General features: G+C 48.6%; 1 protein-coding gene across 2 annotated transcripts in view; it reads left to right on the top strand.

Moving 5' to 3' along the window:
- LOC148473237 (dual specificity tyrosine-phosphorylation-regulated kinase 1B-like) overlaps window positions 1-23525 on the top strand; it is a 143643-nt gene that overhangs the window by 93401 nt on the left and 26717 nt on the right. For both annotated transcript variants that reach the window (XM_088459919.1, XM_088459918.1), the window contains exons 2-4: window positions 7315-7457; window positions 7619-7738; window positions 8717-8905. In XM_088459919.1, the coding sequence (XP_088316045.1) occupies window positions 7395-7457; window positions 7619-7738; window positions 8717-8905 (372 nt within the window). In that variant the 5' untranslated portion in view covers window positions 7315-7394. The remainder of the gene's footprint in view (window positions 1-7314; window positions 7458-7618; window positions 7739-8716; window positions 8906-23525) is intronic.

Below are 23525 nucleotides of genomic sequence, written 5' to 3'. Positions count from 1 at the left end.
CCTTCTGGTTCGGGACCATCGTCCTTTCGGTCATCTAGGGCCCAGGGCAGGCCCAAACCACAGTCGTTTCCTCGACAGGCTGGCCCTAAGAAATCGGTCAAGCCCCGGAAGCAGGCATGGAGTACCAGACGTCCGGCCCCCAAGCCAGATGACAAGCCTGCGGCCTGACGGTCCGGGCCTCCCTTTGGGGGATCCCAGGGTGGGAGGCCGCCTGCTACAGTTCGCCCAGTGTTGGTCGACCACTACGACAGACACTTGGGTTCTGGAGGTGGTTTCCCACGGATACGCCCTCTCCTTCCGGCACAGACCCCCGGCTCGCTTCTTCACCACGGGTCTCCCATCAGACCGGAACAAGGCTACAGAGCTGCGGAAGGTATTGCACACTATGCTCCAGGCTGGAGTTATAGTGGCGGTTCCATTCTCCCAGAGGGGCCAGGGTTTCTATTCAAATCTATTTTTGGTACAGAAACCCAATGGGTCATATCGTCCGATTCTCAACCTCAAAGCACTCAACAAGTCTTTGCGGGTCCCGAAGTTTCGGATGGAGACCCTACGGTCCATCATTCTGGCGCTGGAACCTGGGGACTACTTGGTGTCATTGGACATACAGGACGCTTACCTGCATGTCCCTATTCTTTGGCGCCATCAACAGTTCCTCAGGTTTGCAATCAGCAGCGACCACTTCCAGTTTCGGACGTTACCTTTTGGCCTGGCAACAGCACCACGTGTTTTCACCAAGGTGATGGCGGTCATGGCGGCTTCTCTGCGGCTGCAGGGAGTCCGCATGTTGCCGTATTTGGACGACCTGTTATTGGTGGCAGGATCTCCAGAGCTCCTGTTACGCCACTTGGACCTGACCATTGCACTGCTGCAACGGCACGGCTGGCTAATCAACTGGCAGAAGTCCACTCTAATCCCGTCTCGGAGGATTCTGCATCTTGGAGCCTTATTGGACTCGGGACAGCAAAGGATCTTCGTGACGGAGGACAAGATCTCTGCTTTACAGTCAAGGGTGCGCAGTTGTCTGCACAGCCGCCGGGTGTCCTTACACTCGGCGATGAGGTTACTGGGCTCCATGGTGTCGGTGTTCGACATGGTGGAATACGCCCAGTTTCACTCCAGACCTCTGCAGCACCTGATCCTGTCCAAGTGGAACGGGCTGCCTCAGTCTCTGAAGTCCCAGACGATTGTGCTCACCCAGGAGGTTCGCCTGTCCCTTACGTGGTGGTTACAGACGACCCACCTCAACAAGGGACGTCCGTTCTGGGTTCCAAATTGGGTCCTGTTGACAACGGACGCCAGTCTTCGGGGCTGGGGAGCAGTTTCGGGTCCACACTTGTTCCAGGGCAGGTGGACGCCGACAGAAGCGGAGCTTCCAATAAATATCTTGGAACTCCGTGCGGTCTTCAATGCTCTCCAGCAGGCACAGCGGTTTCTCCAGGGTCGCCCGGTGCAGGTCCAGTCGGACAACGCTACCACCGTGGCCTACATAAACAGGCAAGGAGGAACTCGCAGTCGGGCGGCTCTCGTAGAGGTCTCTCGGATCCTGGTTTGGGCGGAGCGCAATCTTCCGGCTATATCAGCGGTCTTCATCCCGGGAGTGCTCAATTGGGAGGCGGACTTTCTAAGTCGCCAGGACGTTCATCCGGGGGAATGGTCCCTGCACCCGGACGTTTTTCAACTACTGGTGGACAGGTGGGGTCTTCCAGAAATCGACCTCATGGCGTCCCGGCACAACAACAAGTTGCCGGTGTACGGGTCTCGCACAAGAGACGAAGGGGCGTCTCTGGTGGATGCTCTGTCCGTCCGGTGGACGTTCCGGTTCGCATACCTGTTCCCTCCGGTCTCCCTTCTTCCACGGGTAATCCGGAAATTCAAACAGGAAGGAGGGACGCTCCTGTTGATAGCTCCCGCGTGGCCCAGACGGCACTGGTTCTCAGACCTTCAGGGTCTGTCCGTGGACATTCCTCTGCGGTTGCCGCTACGACCGGACCTTCTGTCTCAGGGTCCTTGCCTTCACCCGGACCTGACTCGGCTGTCTTTGACGGCGTGGCTGTTGAGACGGCCATGCTGAGGTCCCGGGGGTTTTCCAGCTCTGTGGTGCGTACCATGTTACGAGCTCGGAAACCGTCTTCCGCGAGGATATACCATCGCGTGTGGCATACGTTCTTCCAGTGGTGTCGACCGAGAGGTTATGCACCGCGGGAGTTTCGTCTGTCTCGGATTCTCGCCTTCCTGCAAGCGGGACTAGATCATGGGCTTCGCCTTGCTTCTTTGAAGGTACAGGTTTCGGCCCTATCTGTCTGGTTTCACCGTAGGATTGCTACAATCCCGGATGTGCGCACCTTTATGCAGGGTGTTCTCCGCATTCAGCCGCCCTTTGTTCCACCTGTGGCGCCTTGGGATTTGGCTGTGGTCCTGAGGGCTCTCCAAGGACCGCCGTTTGAACCACTGGGCTCAGTGGATCTTAAATGGCTAACAGCTAAGACTGTTTTCCTTCTGGCCATTGCTTCGGCCAGACGTGTTTCTGAGTTAGGGGCTCTTTCTTGTAGACCCCCTTTCTTGGTTTTTTATGGGAACAGGGCAGTGCTCCGCACTCGGCCCGAGTTTCTTCCCAAAGTTGTTTCCCAGTTTCATATTAACGAGGAAATAGTTGTTCCGGCCTTTAACTCACCGGGTCTTTCCGTGGGTGAGGCCTCTTTGGATGTTGTGCGGGCCTTAAGGACTTATGTTGACCGCACTTCTTCGTTTAGGAAGTCGGACGCTTTGTTTGTCCTCTTTGGCTTCCGTAAAAAGGGTTGGCCTGCTTCAAAGCAAACTTTTGCAGCCTGGATCCGTATGGCTATTTCTGAAGCTTATCTTCATGAAGGCCTACCGGTCCCTCCTTCTCTGAAGGCTCATTCCACTAGGTCTGTGGGTCCTTCGTGGGCAGCTCGACGTGGTGCCTCGGCAGTTCAGATCTGCAAGGCTGCTACGTGGTCTTCTGTCCATACCTTCGTGAGGTATTACAAGTTTCACACCTTCGCCTCTCAGGATGCTTCCTTCGGGCGGCGGATTCTCCTTTCAGCACAGGAGCGTCCCCACCCTTAAAGGATACTGCTTTGGGACATCCCCAAGGTATCCTGTGGATACCCTATGGACCCTGAAGTAGAAAATATGAGATATGGTAAGAACTTACCCTTGTTATCTCTATTTCTACGAAGTCCATAGGGTTCCACAGGACTCCCGCCCTGTCGCACCTGTGCTGCAGATGGGCTTTGCTCTGGTCACCGGTTTTCCGTCTCCCTCTGGTGAGAATGTGATTCTTGTATGTGTCCAGATCTTTGTTCTCTCTCTTCCTTCTCCTCCTCCGGCCTATGGCTTGGTAACTAACTGAGGTGCCTTGGCCCGGGGGCGGGGTATAGGAGGGGGACCTAGTGCATCCTGGGAGGCTGAAAGCTTAACTCTTTGGTGCCCTGCGACTGACGTCACACCTATACCCCAAGGTATCCTGTGGAACCCTATGGACTTCGTAGAAATAGAGATAACAAGGGTAAGTTCTTACCATATCTCATTTTTTTTCTTTCCGTCACAGATTCCCTCATCTTGTGCAAGTGTGTTCAGGTGTACGATCGGTTTGCTCTTCCTTCTCCTCTATCCTTCTCCTGCCTTGAGGCTTGTTAACAAAACTGAAAGCCTGTGGGGCTAGGGGTGGGGTATGTATGGAGGATGACCCGAGGCATCATGGGAGCTGAAAGCTTAACTGTTTGGTGCCTGGATCTCTCCAACCACATCCCCATGGTATCCCTGTGGACCCTATGGACCTTGACGAAAATGAGTTATCAAGATAAGTCTATCATAACTGTAATTTTTAAGAATGCACTGTAAACACCCTGATAAACTTGTGCACAAAGGTAAATATGGAGGATAATCAGATTGCATATGCTCAATGGAAAGAATTGAGATTTGTTTTTTGTTACTCATCCTGCATAGACCAAGTCTGCAGGTGGAACAATGTAATGATATCCGCCCATTTGGAGTGCTGGTCAGCGCCTGCTTCCAGCTTCTCTGTGGCTTGTTTTGTGTGATTGGAAGAGGACTGCGTCAGCTGGTTTAGTGAAGCAAAATACGCGCTATATCACATTTGTACGTGCTACAGGAAGTTGTACCCAGCTTTTAAAACTGAGCGGGTCCTGCAGGACGCGTGGTGTGCAGTGCCGCAGCAGCCAATCATCACCACCGGAGGCAGATCTTCTCAACCAATTGCCGCTGGCAGATTCTCATCAACCTATTGCTGCTGGAAGCGTCTCCCCCCCCCCCCCCCCCCCAACCTCCCCCCACCCCCCGGGCACAGACCGGCTGGCTGGAGATGGATGTGAGAACCACAGCTCCCAGAATCCCCGTTTCCGCCGGCGCCTTCTGCAGCCTCTCCCTGATCCTCCCTCCGCAATCTTAGCCACTTCTACTGAACCTGCCACCTCTGCTCCGTGCACCCCCCCCTCCTCACCGCGGGCTTTCTTTCTCTGCAGACTGGCAGCACATCCTGTTGGTGAGTAATGATGGTGGCTACATTAGTAACAGTGTGTATGCTGATAGTACAGTGCTGGTGTGCATGTGAGGAGAGCTGGGGGACAGGACACGTACATACTGCACAGGCACTGATCACAAGAGCTGGCAATCTACCTCCCTGTCACAGGGAGGTAGATTGCCAGCTCTTGTGATCAGTGCTTGTGCAGTATGTATGTGTCTTGTGTATCTGTGTGCAGAAAGTGGCTTTGTGCATTGTGGGGGATCATGAACTGGTGCCCCCGATAGTATGGTAGAGGGGTGATGGGCTCCAGGCAAGGTGGGTAAGAGGAGGGGATGCGCCCCGCCTTTTTCTTCACCCCCCCCATACATGTGTAGGTAGGGGGCAGCGCTCAGTGATTGCTGTGTGCGCAGTGTTGACCCCTGGGGGGTTCTTTCTGGTTACTGCAGTAGGGGGGTTTTAGACAGCATTTCTGGCACTTATTCTGGGCAGGGGATTAAGGATTATATGTTTATCACGGGGTAATAATCCCACCATAGGGCTTCTGTATTTATATAAAGCAGTTTTTCAATGTTGAATTATTTTTAGATATTTGCTGCACTTGTAAAAAGTACAGAAGAGCAATAAACGCGATGCTGCTATTCCTCTGAGACACCTGTACCTGCTGTGAGCTACAGAGCTAGCACTCCATTCTCCAGCTGTCCTGGTCTATAGTGATCCTCTAATACTAAGCAAAACCCCAAACAAACTTTGTAATCGCCCCACAGGTCATGTTACCCCCTTACCATAATAAATACACATCACTATAGGCAGGGATACTGGATTTACCTTAGTGGTATTGTGCAGCTGTCAGGACTGATACTGAACAGCATAAACACCTTGCCCCCAAACTACCCCAGCTATCTACCCTTGCCCCCTCCCTACCCTTAGTACTTCCTGCCTCTAACCTCTTCCTTGCCCCCAGTACAGCCCCAGCTGCTATTCACCCTTTCCCCCTTCCTACCCCCAGCACTACCTAACCCTAGTCCCCTCCTTGCCCCCAGCACTGTCGCAACTGCTGCTTGCCCTTACCTCTCCCTACCCCCAGCTCTGCCTGCCCTTACCTCTCCCTACCCCCAGCTCTGCCTGCCCTTACCTCTCCCTACCCCCAGCTCTGCCTGCCCTAACTCCGCTTTAGCACCATTCTACTCCAAGTCCTTCCTGCCTTTACCCCCAACTGCTGCTTGCCCTTAACTCCCCTGTACTCCAACAGCTATCTGCCCCCAGCGCTGTCCCAACTGCTGCCTGCCCTCACCCCCCATAATGTGTTGGGACCCAAAAACAGTGGAGTAGTACCCCAATTTTTCCAAAGTGAGGGGTCCCTGGGATTTTTTTGCTCTGTGCGATCAGAGGTGTTGATATAGGGGATTTTCCATCCACTTTTACCATAATGCAAAATATATTTATTTTGATTTTCAGTTTTCCCCTTAATCGCAGAAAACCTGGGAGAAACATAACCAATGGGTCGGCCGACCGATTTGGTAAGTGTGTGGCTGTGAGTACGCACTTTACCAATCGGCTGACCGATATGTCTGGTCACGGGAACCAATTGTAACCTCCTCACTGGTTCCTGCTTGGCAGCATATGGATTGGTACACACAGGCGAAATATATTGTATGGTACTGGTATTCACTATATTTTTCAAATATATTGCTTTTGCCGTGACGCACGGCGGACTTGGTACAGTATGTTTGTGAGCGACATTAATGATCTATCATCCAGTACGTAACCAGCATAACTTTTTGGAAGCTTTGGGTCATGTTGGGGTCAGTTCAGTTCCCAGTGCGGCGATGTAGCTCCTGAGGTGAGGGCTTGAAGCAATTCCAATGGCTGCACTATAATAAATCCACCACTAGAGTATTTATTTCTCCTTGCACCGTCCTACCTCACTAGTGCCGGCCTGCGGTAACAGCATTGTGTGACTATGTGCTGGGCATTGGCCGCACTATAATAAATCCACCACTAGAGTATTTATTTCTCCTTGCACCGTCCTCCTACCTCACTAGTGCCGGCCTGCGGTAACAGCTTAGTGTGACTATGTGCTGGGCATTGGCTGCACTATAATAAATCCACCACTAGAGTATTTATTTCTCCTTGCACCGTCCTACCTTACTAGTGCCGGCCTGTGGTAACAGCATTGTGTGACTATGTGCTGGGCATTGGCTGCACTATAATAAATCCACCACTAGAGTATTTATTTCGCCTTGCACCGTCCTACCTTACTAGTGCCGGCCTGTGGTAACAGCATTGTGTGACTATGTGCTGGGCATTGGCTGCAGTGACACATCCCTGGAGCTACATTGCTGTACTGGGAACGGAATGCTCTGGACTTTGTGTAAAAGCTTTCATATTGTCTTCCAGCATTTTTAACAGTACATTTCCTTGTAATAATAGTTCTTGCTATGGATACTGTGTAAGCTGTCGTATCCTTGTGTATAAGTGTATCCCATCTGTCTATCCCCCCCCCCCTCCTCTATTGCTGTGTATTAGTAACATGTAGAATGTGTCAGTTTTATATACAATCACTTGGTGGCTAAATGACTGAAATGGTAAAAGACTGAGTAAAGTATTTTTGAGTCCATTAATATTTCATTTTGTATTTCTAAAGCAAGACTTGGCATTACCTATAGCCTAAACTATCTGGACCATCTCATTGTGTGTTTGCTTAGTAATTGAAATGTAAATACCGGCATCATTTCCTTCACAACTAATAAAAAGAATTTTCAGTTTGATACTTATTGCTGCTATTCTTTGTTTGTGTGTTACAGGTGGCAGCAGTACAGGATGCACGTCCTCCTCCTCTTTCTGTCTGGCTGCCCCTTTTGCTTTTGTCCCCACTGAGGCAAGCATGTCGAGCCAGCACAGCCACGCTCCTTTCTCCAGCCTCCAATCAATGGCTGATCATCAGCAGGTAACTAGACCATGGGCGGCCTGTGCTTTACCGAGCAGGTCTATGATGAATGGATTTCCAGTAGGAGGAACAGAGCAATTGAGCAGCTTTGAAGGGGGAGGGGAATGTGGGGGGTTGTTTTTGGTTAGAATTTTTCCCAAAGCTGTCCCTTTGCTCCCCAGGTTCTGCCAGACATGACCATTCTTCAGCGGCGGATTCCATTAACCTTCCGAGACTCAGCAGCTGCGCCTCTACGGAAGCTTTCAGTGGACTTGATAAAAACTTACAAGCACATAAATGAGGTTTGTCCACCTAGTGTTACGTCAGTGATTTGTTCTGACAAAGTTTAATCTTAGAACGTTCAAATGGGTCATGGTAATGTGCGCAAATGTGTCCTGTTATACAGGTTTGTCTTCCAGTGTTGGTGAGGCAGTGTCTTTTTTATTTTATTTTTTTAGCTTTGTTTATAGAATTGTTCAGTCCAGGATTGTATAGAGTAGGGTGCTGATCACTGAGGAGGGCACATTTGCATTTTAACGTGTGCATTTTCGATGTGATGCATTGCGTCACTAAAGCTACAAATTCTAGGTGCACAAAGCACAGCATATATGTTTAGTTTTTATACATATTTTTCCCTTAATGGGGGCGATTCAATTCAGTACACAGTCTTGTCCGACTAATGATTTCTTCTCACACCCTCCTAAGGTGGAGAGGAGATATCCAATTAAAGTGCCCTCCGCGAGGCTATTTTCGAGCTCAGCACAGCGCTAACAGCTTGCGGCCGGCACTTTAATCGGAGAACACCGGTTCTTGTGACTAAACACCCAGTTTAAGTTGCGAGAACTGGTATTCTCGGATTTAAATGCTTCCCGTCAGAGTAGTAATTGCGGTGAATTGAATTGCCCCAGGAGCTCCCTACTAGCGCTATATAACTCCCGCTGAATTGAATTTGCCTCAATGTATCTACCCCTACATACATAAGACACCCATGTAACTGAGAAAAATACTGTATATTTACAGTCATCTTGAAAGATTGACTGTGGCCTATAAATAAAAGATAATAACTGGGTTCTGTATTCAGTTCTGTATTGTAAATGGAAAAGTTAAGAAGATGGTTAAATTAGATCTATAATTCCCCTCTTCTCAGGAGGAGGCGTTAAAGTACCACAGTCACCTAGGATCAGGGGCGCTGCGTTATGCCCGGCAGACGCAGGATTACTAGAAATACTTTCTATTTCAGCCCTTTCTACTGAGTAACAGCTGTGTTTGTTATCTCCCAGGTGTATTACGCAAAGAAGAAACGCAGAGCCCAACAAGTACCACCCGAAGACTCCAGCACCAAGAAAGAGAGGAAAGTGTTCAACGACGGCTTTGATGATGACAACTATGATTATATAGTTAAAAATGGAGAGAAGTGGATGGATCGATATGAAATAGATTCTCTTATTGGAAAAGGGTCATTCGGGCAGGTGAGTGGGATGGAAACATCCAGAAAATGTTTGTTTATACTGATGTGATGTTGTCTGACACAGAAAACTAATGAATGCATGGCACTTGTATCCTGCAGCGAGACGCCTGCCACTGCTGTCCGCGCCCATTGTTGTATTGCTTTAAGAAGAAATCTGTGTGAAATGTGACCATCATAAGTTCTGGATTTCCATGTATAATACTGGTGGAATTCCCAGCACTGCTTGCAGCTCCTCACATACCTGTCCGAGGAGTAATACTTGGTTGGTGGGGCGTGTATAGATCAATGCTCTAAAGGTGCCCATCCACTAGATGATTTATGTGAGCGATTGAATCGTTCATAAATCGTTTGCAAATCTCTTGTAAAAATGTCTTAAACGACCAGCGATGCGCTTGCCCGCTGGTCGTTTAGACATCTATCATCGTGCAAATATGCTGGACAGTCTGATGATATCGTCAGGTTGAGCATGTTTGCAGATGATTGATGAGCCTGCACTGAGCGACTGCTCGTTCAGTGCAGTCTCCTCTCAGATTGACAAACAACTCCACGATTACAATGTCGTAATCGTGCAGTCGTTTTTATGTCTGCTAGTGGATGGGCACTTTTAGTGATAAGCAGATAAAGGGCCATCATGGGGGAATTCAGTTGTTTTTTTGGGCGCCCGACAGAGCAATTCAATGGTTGCTCCGGGCGTGAGAGCTGCCAGACATGTGTGAATAGTCCATGTTTTGGGCACCCTAACCAGAACTTTAGATGGTTTTAGCCACTTTACAAGGCCTAACACGGTACCTTTGGGTGCGACAAGCGATACAAATGGGCATCCATAACAGTGGACTTGCTCCGTTGGGTGCTCATTAATTATTGCTACCCAAAACAATTGAATTCCCCCCGTAGACTGGTTTTTGAAATGGTATAAGAAAAGAAGATTCACATAGTGATATTTGGAGACCACTGAATCCTGTAGGGCAGGGGTGGGGAAGCTTTTCTTTTTTTTTTTTTCTATGCCGAGGGCCATTTCGATATATAAAACATTCTTTGCGAGCCCAGTGCAGGCCACGCCCCTCCGTGTGACGTCACACGGGCAGGGCCACAATCGAAGGTGATTACAGCAATGCCTGGAGCATCATCAGGATGCTCCGGGGCGCTGTAAGGGCAGCGGTGTGACAGTCTGAAGCGTCCTAAGGACACTCCTGGCGGCACTGCTGCATAGATTCTGGCTGCAGGGTGCCATTCTAGTCACCCTGCTACCCATATGAGGCTAGCAGACAAAAGCTCAGAGGGCCAGACTAAATGATTCCGCGGACCTTATCCGCCCCCCGAGCCTGAGGTTCCCCATTCCTGCAGTAGGGAAAGGTCATTTGGATACAATGTCTGTCTTTCTTGCGCCATAGGATACACATGGATTACGCTTGTGCAGCCTTTACACAGGCTGTGCAGAAGAGACTGGGCATCAAACAGTTAAACTTTTGACTTCCTGGCGGCTCAGGCTCCCTCTCCCCTATACCCAGCCCCAGGCAGGCTACTTTTTATTTGGTTCCGGCAGGTGTCAGGCACTGTTTTTACAGGGGGTACTTTTATGCAGCATCATTCTTTTTCTCTTTTTTTAATTTTTTTAAATTTTGAGCATGCAGCTCTCTGCGCCCTGTAGGACGCTAAGCACTGCCGCTTCACCAACCACCATTGCAGGTGGCCGCAGCACTGGCAAGCGGGTCAGCGACTTTGGCCGGGACCTCCACAGCGCGCACAGGAACGCAGCCGGATGCCACGGGTACAGGTAAGGTGGCTCCCTGATTGCACGTTGGGGGGCTCCACCACCGGTATTGGAGACCACCGGTGGGTCTCTGACAGCGGGTTTCTGGGTCTACCACACAGGTAACAGGGCTCTGTTAGAAGACCATACATGCCCTGGACTTCGCATCAGAAGGGGGAGGTAAACTCTCCCAGTTAACTCCTCCCCGACCCATGGTGCGTTCCCTCTCAGAGGCATCTCCCAACTGGGTTTCTTCTCCTCTCCCTCCTTCCTCTCAGAAGCTGAGCGGCCATTTTATTGCTCTGCCGGCTGCATCTGGTCTCCGGAGTGTTGGGCTGCTGTCTCCTTGTATACCTCTCAGGTCAGGTTATACTGCCGACTGGGGTTTAGACTGTTGTGCCCTTTTTATATTGCATTGAATGTGAACTGTGTTTTTGTCCTCAATTGAAATGTACTGTCTCTCTATTTCTGCCTGTCCGTTTTCTACAGTCTGTTACCTTTTCCTGACAGCCCTTTTGTAAGCAGGGTTGAGGGGTTCACTAGCCCCACTTATTTAATTTTTCAGCCTTTACATTCATTGCTCTTCCCCTTGTTTGCACACGTTACTACAGCTTCGTCTGTAGGGATTGCCTTGGGTTCTGTTGCATGTCTTCCAAATGCAGTACCTAAAGAGGTGGGGGCTCCCGTGCTGCGTACAAGTACAACTTGTTCTGTTGGTCTTTCCCCGCAGGATCTGGTCCAAGATGGACGCTGTATCCAGTGCTGCAAAGAGACCCAGCGAGAGGTCCTAGCCACGGCTTTACAAGTGGACAGCGAAATTGAGTAGAGCCGCCATAACAGTAAACGCTGCTCCAGAGGTGGCTGTGCTGCGGAGGCAGGGCGACATTTCTGGTGCGCGGATCTGCCCTTAATTGCATCAGTTACCTCAACTAGAGCCGCGGCAGGCGCCAACTTAGAGAGCTCAGCGCTGTGGGCCTGCACTGACTTCAATTGGTGGTTTTGTGAGGCAGTAAAGTAGGTTGCAGAGTCTCTCCTGAGGTAAAATTAGAGAGTTTGAGTCCTGTTAGCACTAACCAGTGGCAGCTAGAAAAGACTGAGACTGATTGCCCAGAGCGGCTGTCAGGGTGCGACCTGGGATCGGCCGCTACTCGCCTCTGCACCGGCATCCTTGGGCTTAGGTGTTCTGTCGCTGGAAGTGGAGGTGACTGAGTATTCTCCCCGGAGTCTGCTAGGGCTTCCATGCGTGCGTCCGTCCTGGTTCCCGGGGTGCCTGGCATGTTGGTCCATATCACCTGACTAGTCTCTCCCAATGGTAGTCCTGTGGTCACTCAGCTGATCCTCTGATCCAATGACTAGCTACCCAGGGGTTCCATTGGAATCCATTAAGAATAAAGAAGCCAAGTTATTAATTGAGAGAGATGTGGGTATCGTTACCGGAAATATCAGTAGAAAGACCAACTATCTTATCATGGGCCACGGCGGTGGAGAATCCAAGCGAGTGAAAACAGTGAGTCTTGGGATCAAGATTATTGATGAGGTTGGCTTGTTTGGATTAATTGACGTCTCGTCTATTCCTCAAGATATTTATTTTCCTGCTCCTGAGCATAATTCCACTTCCCAGGATTCACAGTACACTCCTACGTACATTCTTTTTGATGGAAACATGACTCAATATTACGCACTACTTGAACAATATATGGTCTTAATGGAAGCTAATCCTTCATGAGGTATTACAACCTTGTTAAATTCCTTCTTAACTTCAGAGGAAAGCAGTTAGAGTGGGCTAATCCACTCAGTCCAGAGACCCTATACTTTCAAATCTGAGAGCTTACAGTATGGCTAAATAATTTTGTCCCTCATGTCCGCCTTTGGGTACCTTCTCTGAAGAAATTTCTAGTGACAGTTTACCACCCTCAGACAATAAAATCAGATACACTACTTTACTCCCTTCTCAAGATTGTACAGTACAGGATCTCTGTTGTCTGAGCCATATATTCCTCCAGGAGTTGCCTATGAGAACTACGACTGTTAGGAAGAAAAATGCATCTTTTCATACCAGATATCAACTTGAAGATTAATAAATCCACAAGTTCCTCATACAGAGTTTGAAATTTTTTTTTCTTTTGTCTCACTTTTTGAGTTCTTGATTTATTTCTAGTGCACGTCCTAGGTGTCCAGTCCACCCTGAAAGGGGGGGGGGGGGTACTGTCATGATGCGGCCTGGGATCGGCCGCTACTCACCTCCGCATCGGCATCCTGGGCTTAGGTGTTCTGTCGCTGGTAGTGGAGATGAGTGGTGACTGAGTATTCTCCCCGGAGTTTGCTAGGGCTTCCGTGCGTGCGTCCTGGTTCCCGGGGTGCCGGGCATGGCTGCAGACATGTTGGTCCATATAAACTGACTAGTTTCTCCCATTGGTAGTACTGTGGTCACTCAGCTGAACCTCTGATCCAATGACCAGCTACCCAGGGGAATTTAGTCTGACTCCAGGAACAGGAAACTGCTGTTCAACTTTGCTGTTCCAGTGTCTGTGATAATCACCAGTGTTTCATCATGTAATTCCTCAGTGTGTTGCTGCAGCCTTCTCGCTGTCCTCCAGTGCTATTTGTATCAGCTCCCATGCTGACTCCCAGCGTGTCACTTCAGTTCTCTCACTGAACTCCAGTTCTTCATGTAATAGCTTTTGTGGTGTTTATTATTGTGCTGTTCAGTTCCCCAGCTGCCTCCCTGCGTTACAGGTGTCCGCTTTCATGCTGATTACTAGTTAGCTCTCAGTTGAATTCCTGTGTTGCACTATCCTGTGTTCTTCAGAGCAAATCTGCGACTGGATCCATAACAATTTTCAGTCATTCCTGTGTTACACCTTCCTGTGTTTTTCAAAACAAACCTGCAACTGGATCCCTAACAAATTCTCAGTGCATTCCTGTGTTACTTTCCTGTGTTCTTCAGTGCTAGCCTGCGACTGGATCTCTTACAATCCTCAGTACCCCCCTGTGTCTACATTCCTTGTGTTTCTCAGTGCAAGTCTGTGACTAAAGGTGCATACACACAACGATTTTTTGAACAATTATCGATAACTAAAGCGTTTATCGTTCAATCGTTGAAAAAATCGGTCACATTCTGAGTTAAAACGATGAACGATTATTGTTCATGCGCATTCACGTTTGTAGTTCAGTCAGACTGACCAACTCAATGATTTTCAATAGGGAATATGGAAAAATCGTTTGTAGTTCAAAAAAATTGTTCTTTACATTTAGTAAATGAATGATTTTAGTAAACGATTTTTGTTCATTTTTCCCTTGAAAAAATTAACGAAAATAGTTTACTATATCGTTGTGTGTGTATGCACCTTAAATCTTTTCAATCCTCAGTATATCCCTGCACTCTATTTTTTTTTCTAAAGGTATTAGACAAGGGATATACATTTACTACTTATACACTACACCCTACACTTCCCCTCCAAGTTAAGGTATTAGACAAGGGAAAGTTATTTTGAAGTGAACAACATGTCAGGAATGCCAGAAAAGACTTCCAAGCCTAAACAGTGCTCGGCTATATATTTTACTTGTTTTAATTGTGGTAAGAAATTATCAAAGGGATGCACGGAGCAGGGGGCTCTCTCCGCAGCGTGTGATACTAAGACTGTGCACTATGCTCCAGGGTGTTCAAAGGAAGCACCAGTGATACCGGAATGGGCTAGACCTATGGCAGATACTATTGCAGAGCTCTGCCAATCCCAGGTAAGTGACCCAGTTCCTAGCTCACAAGTGGCCACCCAATCTAGTTCGGGTCCATCAGAGGAACCTGGATGGACTCGTAATGTCTTTTTGAGGTGGTCACATCTCTTAATAAAATAGTCACTACTAAGGAGCGACCGTTGCCGTCGACTATTGCCTTTCCCAGAGATTCTGACGCGGCTGACATCTCCTGAGGAGGGGGAATTAGATCCTGATTGGGAAGATACCTCTAGCTGACAGGAAGATTCCCCAGCTTCTACTAGTGTTAAACATGTATTTGAAGTGGTATTTCACTCTTTAAATACAGGACACTGATAATACAGAGCCTGCTTCTACTTCTTTCTTCACGCATAAGAAGTCACTGACTGTCCTTTTTCACACTTTGGGGAGACTTTAATGGAGGCTCGGCTTTAGCCTGACACACAGTTTCAGGCCCCTAGAAAGTTAAAATTTTTGTACCCATTTGCTGATGATGCTAAGCCTTGGGAGGTTCCCCCTCGGGTGGATGCCCCAGTAACTCAATTGGCTAAAGCCACAGTTATCCCCATCGTTCAATCGGTGATGTTAAAGGATCACACTGTTAGCAAAAAGGATGCTGTTCTAAAATCCATCTTACAAGAGCTTCTCCGTCTTGTCTTAGCTAGTGCCTGGGTTGTTAGAACGGTTGAAGCCTGGGTAACTCAGATGTTATCTGGATTCCCATCTGATGATGCACATTCTGAATTGGATACTCTTATGGAACAAGCTCTTATTTATGTGGGTGATGCTCTGTTGGACATAATTTCCATGCAGTCCAGAGTTTGTGCATTAGCGATTTTGGCCCGAAGGTCGATCTGGCTTTCTCTTTATTGGAATGCGGATCCAGAATCTAAGAGGACCTTGAAAGCGGTGCCTTTTGAGGGCGAGTTTCTATTGGGCTCTGAGCTTACGAAGATCATCTCTCAGGTTACTGTGGGCAAGAGTCTGTATCTTCCAGTGTCTGCTTCTAAGACTAGAAGCTCTCATTTTCGTGTCTTCCGAACCATAAGAAAGAGGATATTTTCATTCCTTTTGAGGTATGTACAACTATCCACGTAGGGGAGCCTTTTGAGCACGATGTACCACAAATACCGGTCGATCTGCCACCAAACCACAGAGAATCTTCTGCATGATGGTCAGAGGGCAACCCTCTCAGGTCAAAGGGGCCACCTCCTCCCAATTCCAAGATGTTTGGATTCAATCAAATCCTGATCGGTGGATACAACCATAACCAGAAGGTACATTCTCGATTTGGATGATTACGTGCCACACCGGTTTTTCTTAACTCCCTTATCACAAGACACACAGACCTCACGCTTTGCTGCAGTCAATTCGTTCTTTCAGTTTCAGCAGTTATCATTCCGGTTCCCGTTCAGCAACCAGGAGAAATTTTCTGTTCCAACCTTTTTCTAGTGGACAAACCAGGCGGGTCTTTTCCTGAATCTAAAATTTTTAAATCCGTTCCTTTTTCTGGCAAAATTCAAGATGGAGTCTTTGCGCTCCGCCGTTGCAGCTATGAAAGCGGGACAGTTCTTAGCATCAATAAACATCAATCCACATTGCCTCCACATCCCCATTTGGAGAGGGCATCAACACCTTCGGTTTGCGGTGGGCGATCAGCATTTTCAATTTCAGACCCTACTTTTCGGTCTTCTACAGCTCCAAGAGTGTTAACGATAGTTATGGCATATATGGTCTCTTTGTTAAGGATTGCTGGAGTAACCATAGTTCCATATCTGGACAATCTTACAAAAGGCTCCATCAGGAGGATCTTCAACTTCAACATCTACCTTGCAAGCTCACGCTGGATTGTCAATTTTAAATAATCAAGCCTGTTGCCGGCACAGCGGATGATGTCTCTAGGTCTTGTATACAACAGCTTCTCAGAGTGTTACTTCCATCACAATAGATACAGTAACTCTGATTCGGAGTAAGATCTCTTCAGCAACATAGAGTCTCAGTTCTCAGGTGCATGCAGCTCCTGGGGAGAATGGTAGCAGCCTTCGAGGCGGTTCCATTCTCCAGGTTCCATGCCAGAACACCAAATGCTTCTCAGTTGATTCAAGAGAAGTCCCCAAATAGACAGAGTTCCTCAGTCTGTCTCCTCAGAGTCTTCACTCCCTACAGTGGTGGCTTCATACTCTGAATCTGATAAAGGGCTCCTCCTTTCAGATTTGGAATTGGGTGATCATCGCAACAGATGCCAGTCTAACAGGTGCAATCTAAGGTGCAGTGCTTCTGGATCAACATTTTCAGGGGTGTTGGTCTCTCCAGGGGTCTGCTCTTCCCATCAATATTCTCGAATAACGGGCAATTCAAATTTCTCTGCAACAAGCTCAGACTTTCTTATGAGACCTTCTGGTTCGGATTCAATCGGATGCAAATTTTTGAGATGTGACTAGTTCCTCCCCCTCTATACCCCCCTCCAAGCTCAGTCTTAGATCGTGCTTACTGCTTACAGTTTGCCTGGGGTCCTCTACTATAGAGACCACCGTCGTGGCCCCCCTAGTCAAACCGCCGCCTGCAGCAGGGTCAGTTTAGTGAGTGTGCCCTCTCTTCCTGCATCTTCCTCCCAGCGGCCCCAGCGCTTCTCTGAATTGTACTGGCGGCCTTTACACCGAGGGGACACTGCCTGCTGATAAAGCTGCTGCACTAAGACTGAGAGCCTACCCGGTGTCTGTAAGTGTACAGTGGGGTTTAGGCTTGTCAGGAGAGCATTTAAGGCAGTATAGTAACTACTTACACTTTCAGTTAGTTACTAGTTGTTATGCCTGGCGTTTTTTGCACTGGGCAAGTGTGATACTCTTTATCTGACCTTCTCTCCTGCCTCTCTACCTATCTCAGTCTTTACCTATTAACTATTTCCACTACACTTACTGTTGTCTGTGTGTGGTTTGTATGTACCATGGCTGGAAGAGGCTCAAAAGCGTCTCAGAAGTCACCTGCACAAAATGTGCAGATCGGTTTACACACTGGCAGTCTTCTAAATTCCTGTTGTGTGTCAATTGTGATATTGAGTAACAGGCTCAAGTGTCACCAAGGATGACAGAACCGCCATCTTGGATGGCACCGTTTACATGGGTTATGTCGCATTTGTCTGTTGAGCTGGAGGCTTCTTGCAAGAGGGAAGCTTCCAGGTCGGCTACTCTAGAGGAACTGGCATGGACGTGGTCCTTAGTTAATCGAAAGGATCACTAAAGCTATGGCTTTTTCTCGTGCCACGGCGTCTGGACCCTCTCCGCAAGTCTCAAAACAGACACTTACTCTCAGTTCACCAGTTGGATGACTCTGAGGAGGAAGAGTTGCCCGCTCTAGAAGAGGGCGAATATACACAAGATTTGCCTGAAGAGCTCCAAGAATTCACCTGAACCTATGTCTGAAGGGATAGAGGTGTTGTAGGTATCCGCGAGGTTTTGCAGATAAAGGACAAGGGTCCTGCACGGCCATCTTTCTTTTTAAAGTAACAAGGGCAGGCTACTTTTCCGATTTCAGAGGAACTGGATTCTCTTCTGATTTCAGCTTGGGAACATCCGGATAAAGAAATTTCAGATATCCCAGTGCTTATCTTCCTATCCTTTTCCTGCAGATAGCAGAAAATCTTGTGAGACTACGACTCCTACTGTAGATCCTTCGGTCTCTCGTCTGTCTAAGAAGTCTCTGCTACCGGTTCCTGGAGCCACGTCTTTGAAGGAGACATCAGACAGGAGATTGGAGAAAACTCTCAAGTCCATTTTTACAGCTACAGGTGTGACACTTCATCCTGCGATGTAAACTGCTGGATTAACAAAGCTATTTAAGCGGATGCAGACACGAAAAAGGCTGTTGAAGCTCTTCACTTAACAGGAAGTGTCTTATTTGGGGTGGAACTAGATACATTGATTTTTCAGGCTACTGGAGGCAAGTCCACTTATCTTCCATCTGCTGCTCCGCCTCCTAGAAAATCCTACTCTGGAACCTCCTTTCGGACCTTTAGTGCCCCGGGACGTTCCTGTGGTCGCTTCAGAGGAGGACATACAACTTCCTGTGGTCACGGAGGACGTGGAAAAGTGGCATCATCGTCTTCGCATCAGGAGGGTTAAGTCCACTACCAAACCTAGTGTATGACTGGCTTCTCTCTCATTTGGGGGATCCCAGGGTGGGAGCACATGTTCGTGACTTCGGCGAAGTGTGGACGGACTCCTGTACGGACGCTTGGGTTCGAGACCTAATCACCCACTAATACAAACTCGATTTTTAGTTTCATCCTTCCCCTCGGTTTTTCACCATTTGCCATTTTCCAACGACAGGAGTGTCGTATTACTAGAAGTCATGCACAGGCTTCTATCCACGCGGGTTTTGGTCCATGTTGCCAAGTCTCAGGCCGGGCAGGGTTTCTACTTCAGTTTGTTTGAAATTCCGAAACTGGATGACTCGGTCAGACCTGTTCTGAGCTTGAAGGATGTCAATCCCTACTTGAGGATATTCAAGTTCGAGATGGAGTCCCTTCAGTCCGTTATTGTGGGTCTGAAGGAGGGAGAATTCATGGTATCTCTAGATATCAAAGACTACTACCTTCACATTCCTATCTGCCCACCTCATCAGGCTTTTCTGAGGTTCGACATTCGGAACTCACACTTCCAGTTTAGACCTTACCCTTCGGCTTGTCATCGGCCCCCAGGGTATTCACGAATGGTCATGGCGGTGATGATGGGTCTTCTACGGAAACAAGGGATCACAATTATTTCTTACCTGGACAATCTTTCTGAGGCTCACTCCACCGACCAATTACTGCAGAGCATCACAGTGACTCTCAAACTCCTCGTAAGGCATGGGTGGATATTGAACTTTCTCAAGTCTCATCTGCAACCAATACAGAGGCTCCAGTTCCAGGGAATGACCTTGGACACTGTCAGTGGGTTTTCCGTCCTCCGGAAAAGGCGGTCTCCGTTAAGGAAATGGTGAGGACGGTCCTTCGACATCATCGGCTATCTGTGCATGTCTGCATTTGACTACTGGGGAAGATGGTAGCTGCATTCGAGGCGATTCCTTATGGACGTTTCCACTACAGACCGTTTTCAACTAGACCTCCTCTCCCAATGGTCAGGATCCCATCTTTTTCTACACCTGTGCGTGAGGTTATGTCCCAGAACTCTGATATTCTTTATCTGTTGGCTGAACTCCGCGCTTCTCTTGTAGGGCAAGAGATTCAGAATTTGGGATTGGACTCTCCTGACCACGGACGCAAGTCTGAGGAGGATGGGGGGCTGTGGTTCAGGAACATCACTTCCAGGGCCGTTGGACCGCTCAGGAAGCGAGTCTGCAGATTTAAACATCTTGGAATTCGGGCAGTGTTCTACACTCTTCAGCTAGCACAGCTCCTGTGGCTGGGCTGACCAGTCAGAGTTCAGTAAGACTACGCAATGACAGTGGCGTACATAAATCGGCAGGGCGGCACCCAAAGTCGGGCGGCAATGAAAGAAGTAAGCCGCATTCGATCTGGGCAGAAAAGTTTGCAGTGGCGAATTCAGCAATATTCATACCAGGCGTCGACTTTTCGGAGGCAGATTATCTCAGCCGACAGGTCGTACACCCAGGAGAATGGGCACTCCCATCCTCGGGTGTTTCATCAACTTGTTCTCTGGTGGGGTCTTCCACAAGTTGACCTCATGGCTTCCAGATGAAATCTATTACCTCTGTACTGGTCTCGGACAAGAGACTCGGTGGCAGTGGACGCACCTTCAACAATGTGGAAGTTCCAATTTGTGTCTCTTCCCCTTCTACCTCGGATTCTACAGCGCATCATACGGGAGAGGTGCAAGGTTCTCTAAGTGGCTCCGGATTGGCCTTGCAGAGCTTGGTATTTGAACATGTCTTATGCTGATTGAAGATCCTTGGCCTCTTCCTCTGAGAGGAGATCTTTTGCAACAGGGTCCGTTAGTCTATCCAGACTCAAAGCGGCTAAGTTTGACGGCGTGGTTGTTGAAAGGGCCATCTTACGTCGGAAAGGGATCTCATCTAGGGTAATCCCTACAATGCTTAGAGCATGGAAGGAAGTTACTTCGTAGCACTACCATCGTATTTGGAAAGCCTCCGTTTCATGGTGCGAACGGTGGTGGTCTCCTGTGGTTTTCCTACTGGCTAGGTTCCTGCTATTTCTACAAGCAGGCTTCTCAGCCGTTCTTCGTCTGGGGTCCTTCAAAGCTCAAATTTCAGCTGTCAGTTTTTTTTTCCAAAAGCAGAAGCTGGCTTTAATTCCGGATGTTCAGACCTTTTTGCAGGGGGTTGTCCGTTTTCAGCCTCCCTTTGTTCCTCCTATCGCTCAACTGGATCTGGTCCTTTCCTTCTTCCAGTCTTCTTAGTTTGAACCTCTGGAGACTGTGGAGCTAAAATATCTTTCATGAAAGGTGGTACGTCTACTCGCGCTGGACTCCGCCAGACGAGTATCGGATTTTGGGGCTCTCTCCTGTCATCCTCCCATATTTAGTTTTCCATTCAGATAGGGTGGATTTCCTTTCGAATATGGACTTCTTTCCAAAGGTGTTTTTGGCTTTCCATATCAACCAACCTATTGTGGCATCGGTACTGCCACAGGATTCACCGACTTCACGATCCTTAGATGATCATGCTCTTCGGACCTGTGTGGAGAGGACGGCAGCTATACATAAGACAGATGCTTTGTCTTGTATGACACTGCACGTCCTGGTTGGCCAGCCTCCAAGCAGACGCTTGCGCGTTGGATTCGTCTGACCATCCGTCAGGTATATGTGGCCTCCACCAAGGAGCCTCCTATGTTTATTACAGCAAATTCCACTCACTCTGTGGGTTCCTCGTGGGTGGTTGCTCGCGTGGTTACCATGGAGTTACTTTGCCGAGTGCCCGTTTAGTCAGGCCGGCATCCGTTTTTATAGATTTGACACTTGTGGCCTCTGATGCGCAGTATGGTCATGCAGTTGTGCAGGGTTTTCAGTGCTATCCCACCAGTGATGGGAGCTCTGGAACATCCCCACTGTCATGAAGCCTCCAGTGTCCCCTAGAGGATGAAGGAGAAAACAGGATTTTGGTACTTACCGATAAATCCCTTTCTCCGATTCCATAAGGAACACTGGATGCCCACTCTGTGCTGTTCCTTCCTGCCAGGGTGGTTGTCATTCTATGTTGTGACTGTTTGATGTTTTCCTTGGTTTACTGTTGTTCCACACTTTCTACACTTTCCGTGTTGTGGTTATGTTTACTTATTTCACCACCTCCTCTTCCGTGGGTTTTTTTTTCCAGCTCTCCTCGGGCACAGTTTCCTAAGACTGAGCTTGCAGGGGGTATAGAGGGGGAGGAGCTAGTCACAAATTCTAAAATTGAAAGTGCCAGCTCCCACTTAGCACACGTCTATACCCCACTGTCATGAAGCCTCCAGTGTCCCCTATGGAACTGGAGAAGGATTTTTCGATAAGTACCAAAATCCTGTTTTCAGACTATTGCAGACAGGTGGGGAACTCCAGACATAGACCTCATGGCCTCTCGTCTGAGCAAGAAACCTCTCTACAGCGCAAGATCCAGAAACCCTCAGGCAGCCTCAGTGAATGCAATGCCTTCTTCCTGGACCCTCAATCTAGGTTATATCTTTCCGCCTCTATCCCTGCTACCCCGAGTACTGCAAAGAATCCAGAGGGAAGGTCTCCCGGTCATTCTCGATGCCCCATACCGGCCTCATCGCCAGTGGTTCTCTGTTGGCCGTAGACCCGTTCCATCTTCCTCTAAGGGTAGACCTTCTTCAACAAGGTCCTTGCCTACACCAAAATTTACATCCGTTGGCTTTGACGGCATGGCTCTTGAAACCCGAGATCTTAAGAGCTTGAGGGTTCTCTCAGCCAGTAGTTCGGACTAGGGCCTTCATTCAGAGCCGTACGCTCTGAGCAGAGCGCACGCTCTGAATGAGGGCAGCTCTCCATAATTATGGAGCGTCGTCCTGGGCGCTCGTATAGCTGTGGGTCACCACCCACAGCCTATACGAGCATGCAGTTTGATGGCCGCGATGGTCTTGACCATCGCGACCATCGCCACTGCGAGCCGGAGCCTGCGGTTGAGTTTTTCAACCGCAAGGCCCGGAGTGATTTTGGCTCTATCAGAGCCAAAATCACTCCCACTGACATCACTAGTGATGTCAGTGGGCCGGCTTCTGACGTTAGGCGTTCCCTTGGGAACGCCCCCGTCAGGGAGGCACGCCCACCAAAGGGGGCGTGCTGTCAATCAACATCGACAGCACGCCCCCTTTGATCAGACACAACGAGCGAAGGAAAGTCCTTCGCTCGTCGCGTCTGGCGCATGCGCACGACGGAGCTCCCGCCGTCGTGCGCATGCTCAGTGCACAACATCGACCCACTTGCGAGCGGACAGCCGCTTGCGAGTGGGTCTGAATCAGGCCCTAGGATTCAAGCTCGTAAACCTATTGCTTCCAGAATTTACCATCGGGTCTGGAAGTGTTATATTTCCTGGTGTGAAGAAAGAGTGCTTTCAGAAGCTGGTTTTCACTTACCGCATCTCTTTATCTTTTATTCAGGATGGATTGTCTAAAGGTCTTCAATTGTCTTCTCTGAAAGGGCAATTGTCTGCTCTTTCTATCCTAGTTCAGCATCGTTTGGTTAATATTGCGGGGTGGTTTAGACATTTTTAAAAGGGGTTCTTAATGTTCAACCACCATATGTGCCCCCTGTTCCTCTCTGGGATTTGAACTTGGCATTGGAGGCTCTTCAAAAGGCTCCTTTTGAACCTCTTGAATCAGTAGAACTCTGTTACCTTACTTTAAAGATGGCAATTTTGTTGGCTATCACTTCGGCCAGAAGAGTTTGAGTTGGCTGCACTATCTTGTAAACCACCTTTGGTAATTTTTCATTCGGATCGTGTGGTTTTGCGTACAAAGCCATCTTTTCTTCCTAAAGTGGTGTCTAAATTTCACCTTTATCCGGATATAGTTCTTCTGGCTTTTCCCAAGGATTCGTTTTCTACAGCTCATTCCTCACCACAACTGTTGGATATAGTCCGAGCTCTCCGTATTTACTTGGATCAAACTACTGCAAAAAGGCGTACAGACTCTCTTGGTATTATTTGATGGACCAAAGAGGGTTTGGCCTGCGTCCCGAGCCTCTCT

The sequence above is a fragment of the Taudactylus pleione genome, unplaced genomic scaffold (genome assembly GCF_031769625.1).
Source record: "Taudactylus pleione unplaced genomic scaffold, aTauple2 ptg000952l, whole genome shotgun sequence".
Lineage (NCBI taxonomy): Eukaryota > Metazoa > Chordata > Amphibia > Anura > Myobatrachidae > Taudactylus > Taudactylus pleione.
Note: the sequence above shows the minus strand (reverse complement) of the source record. Positions and strands in the feature narration are given on the sequence as shown.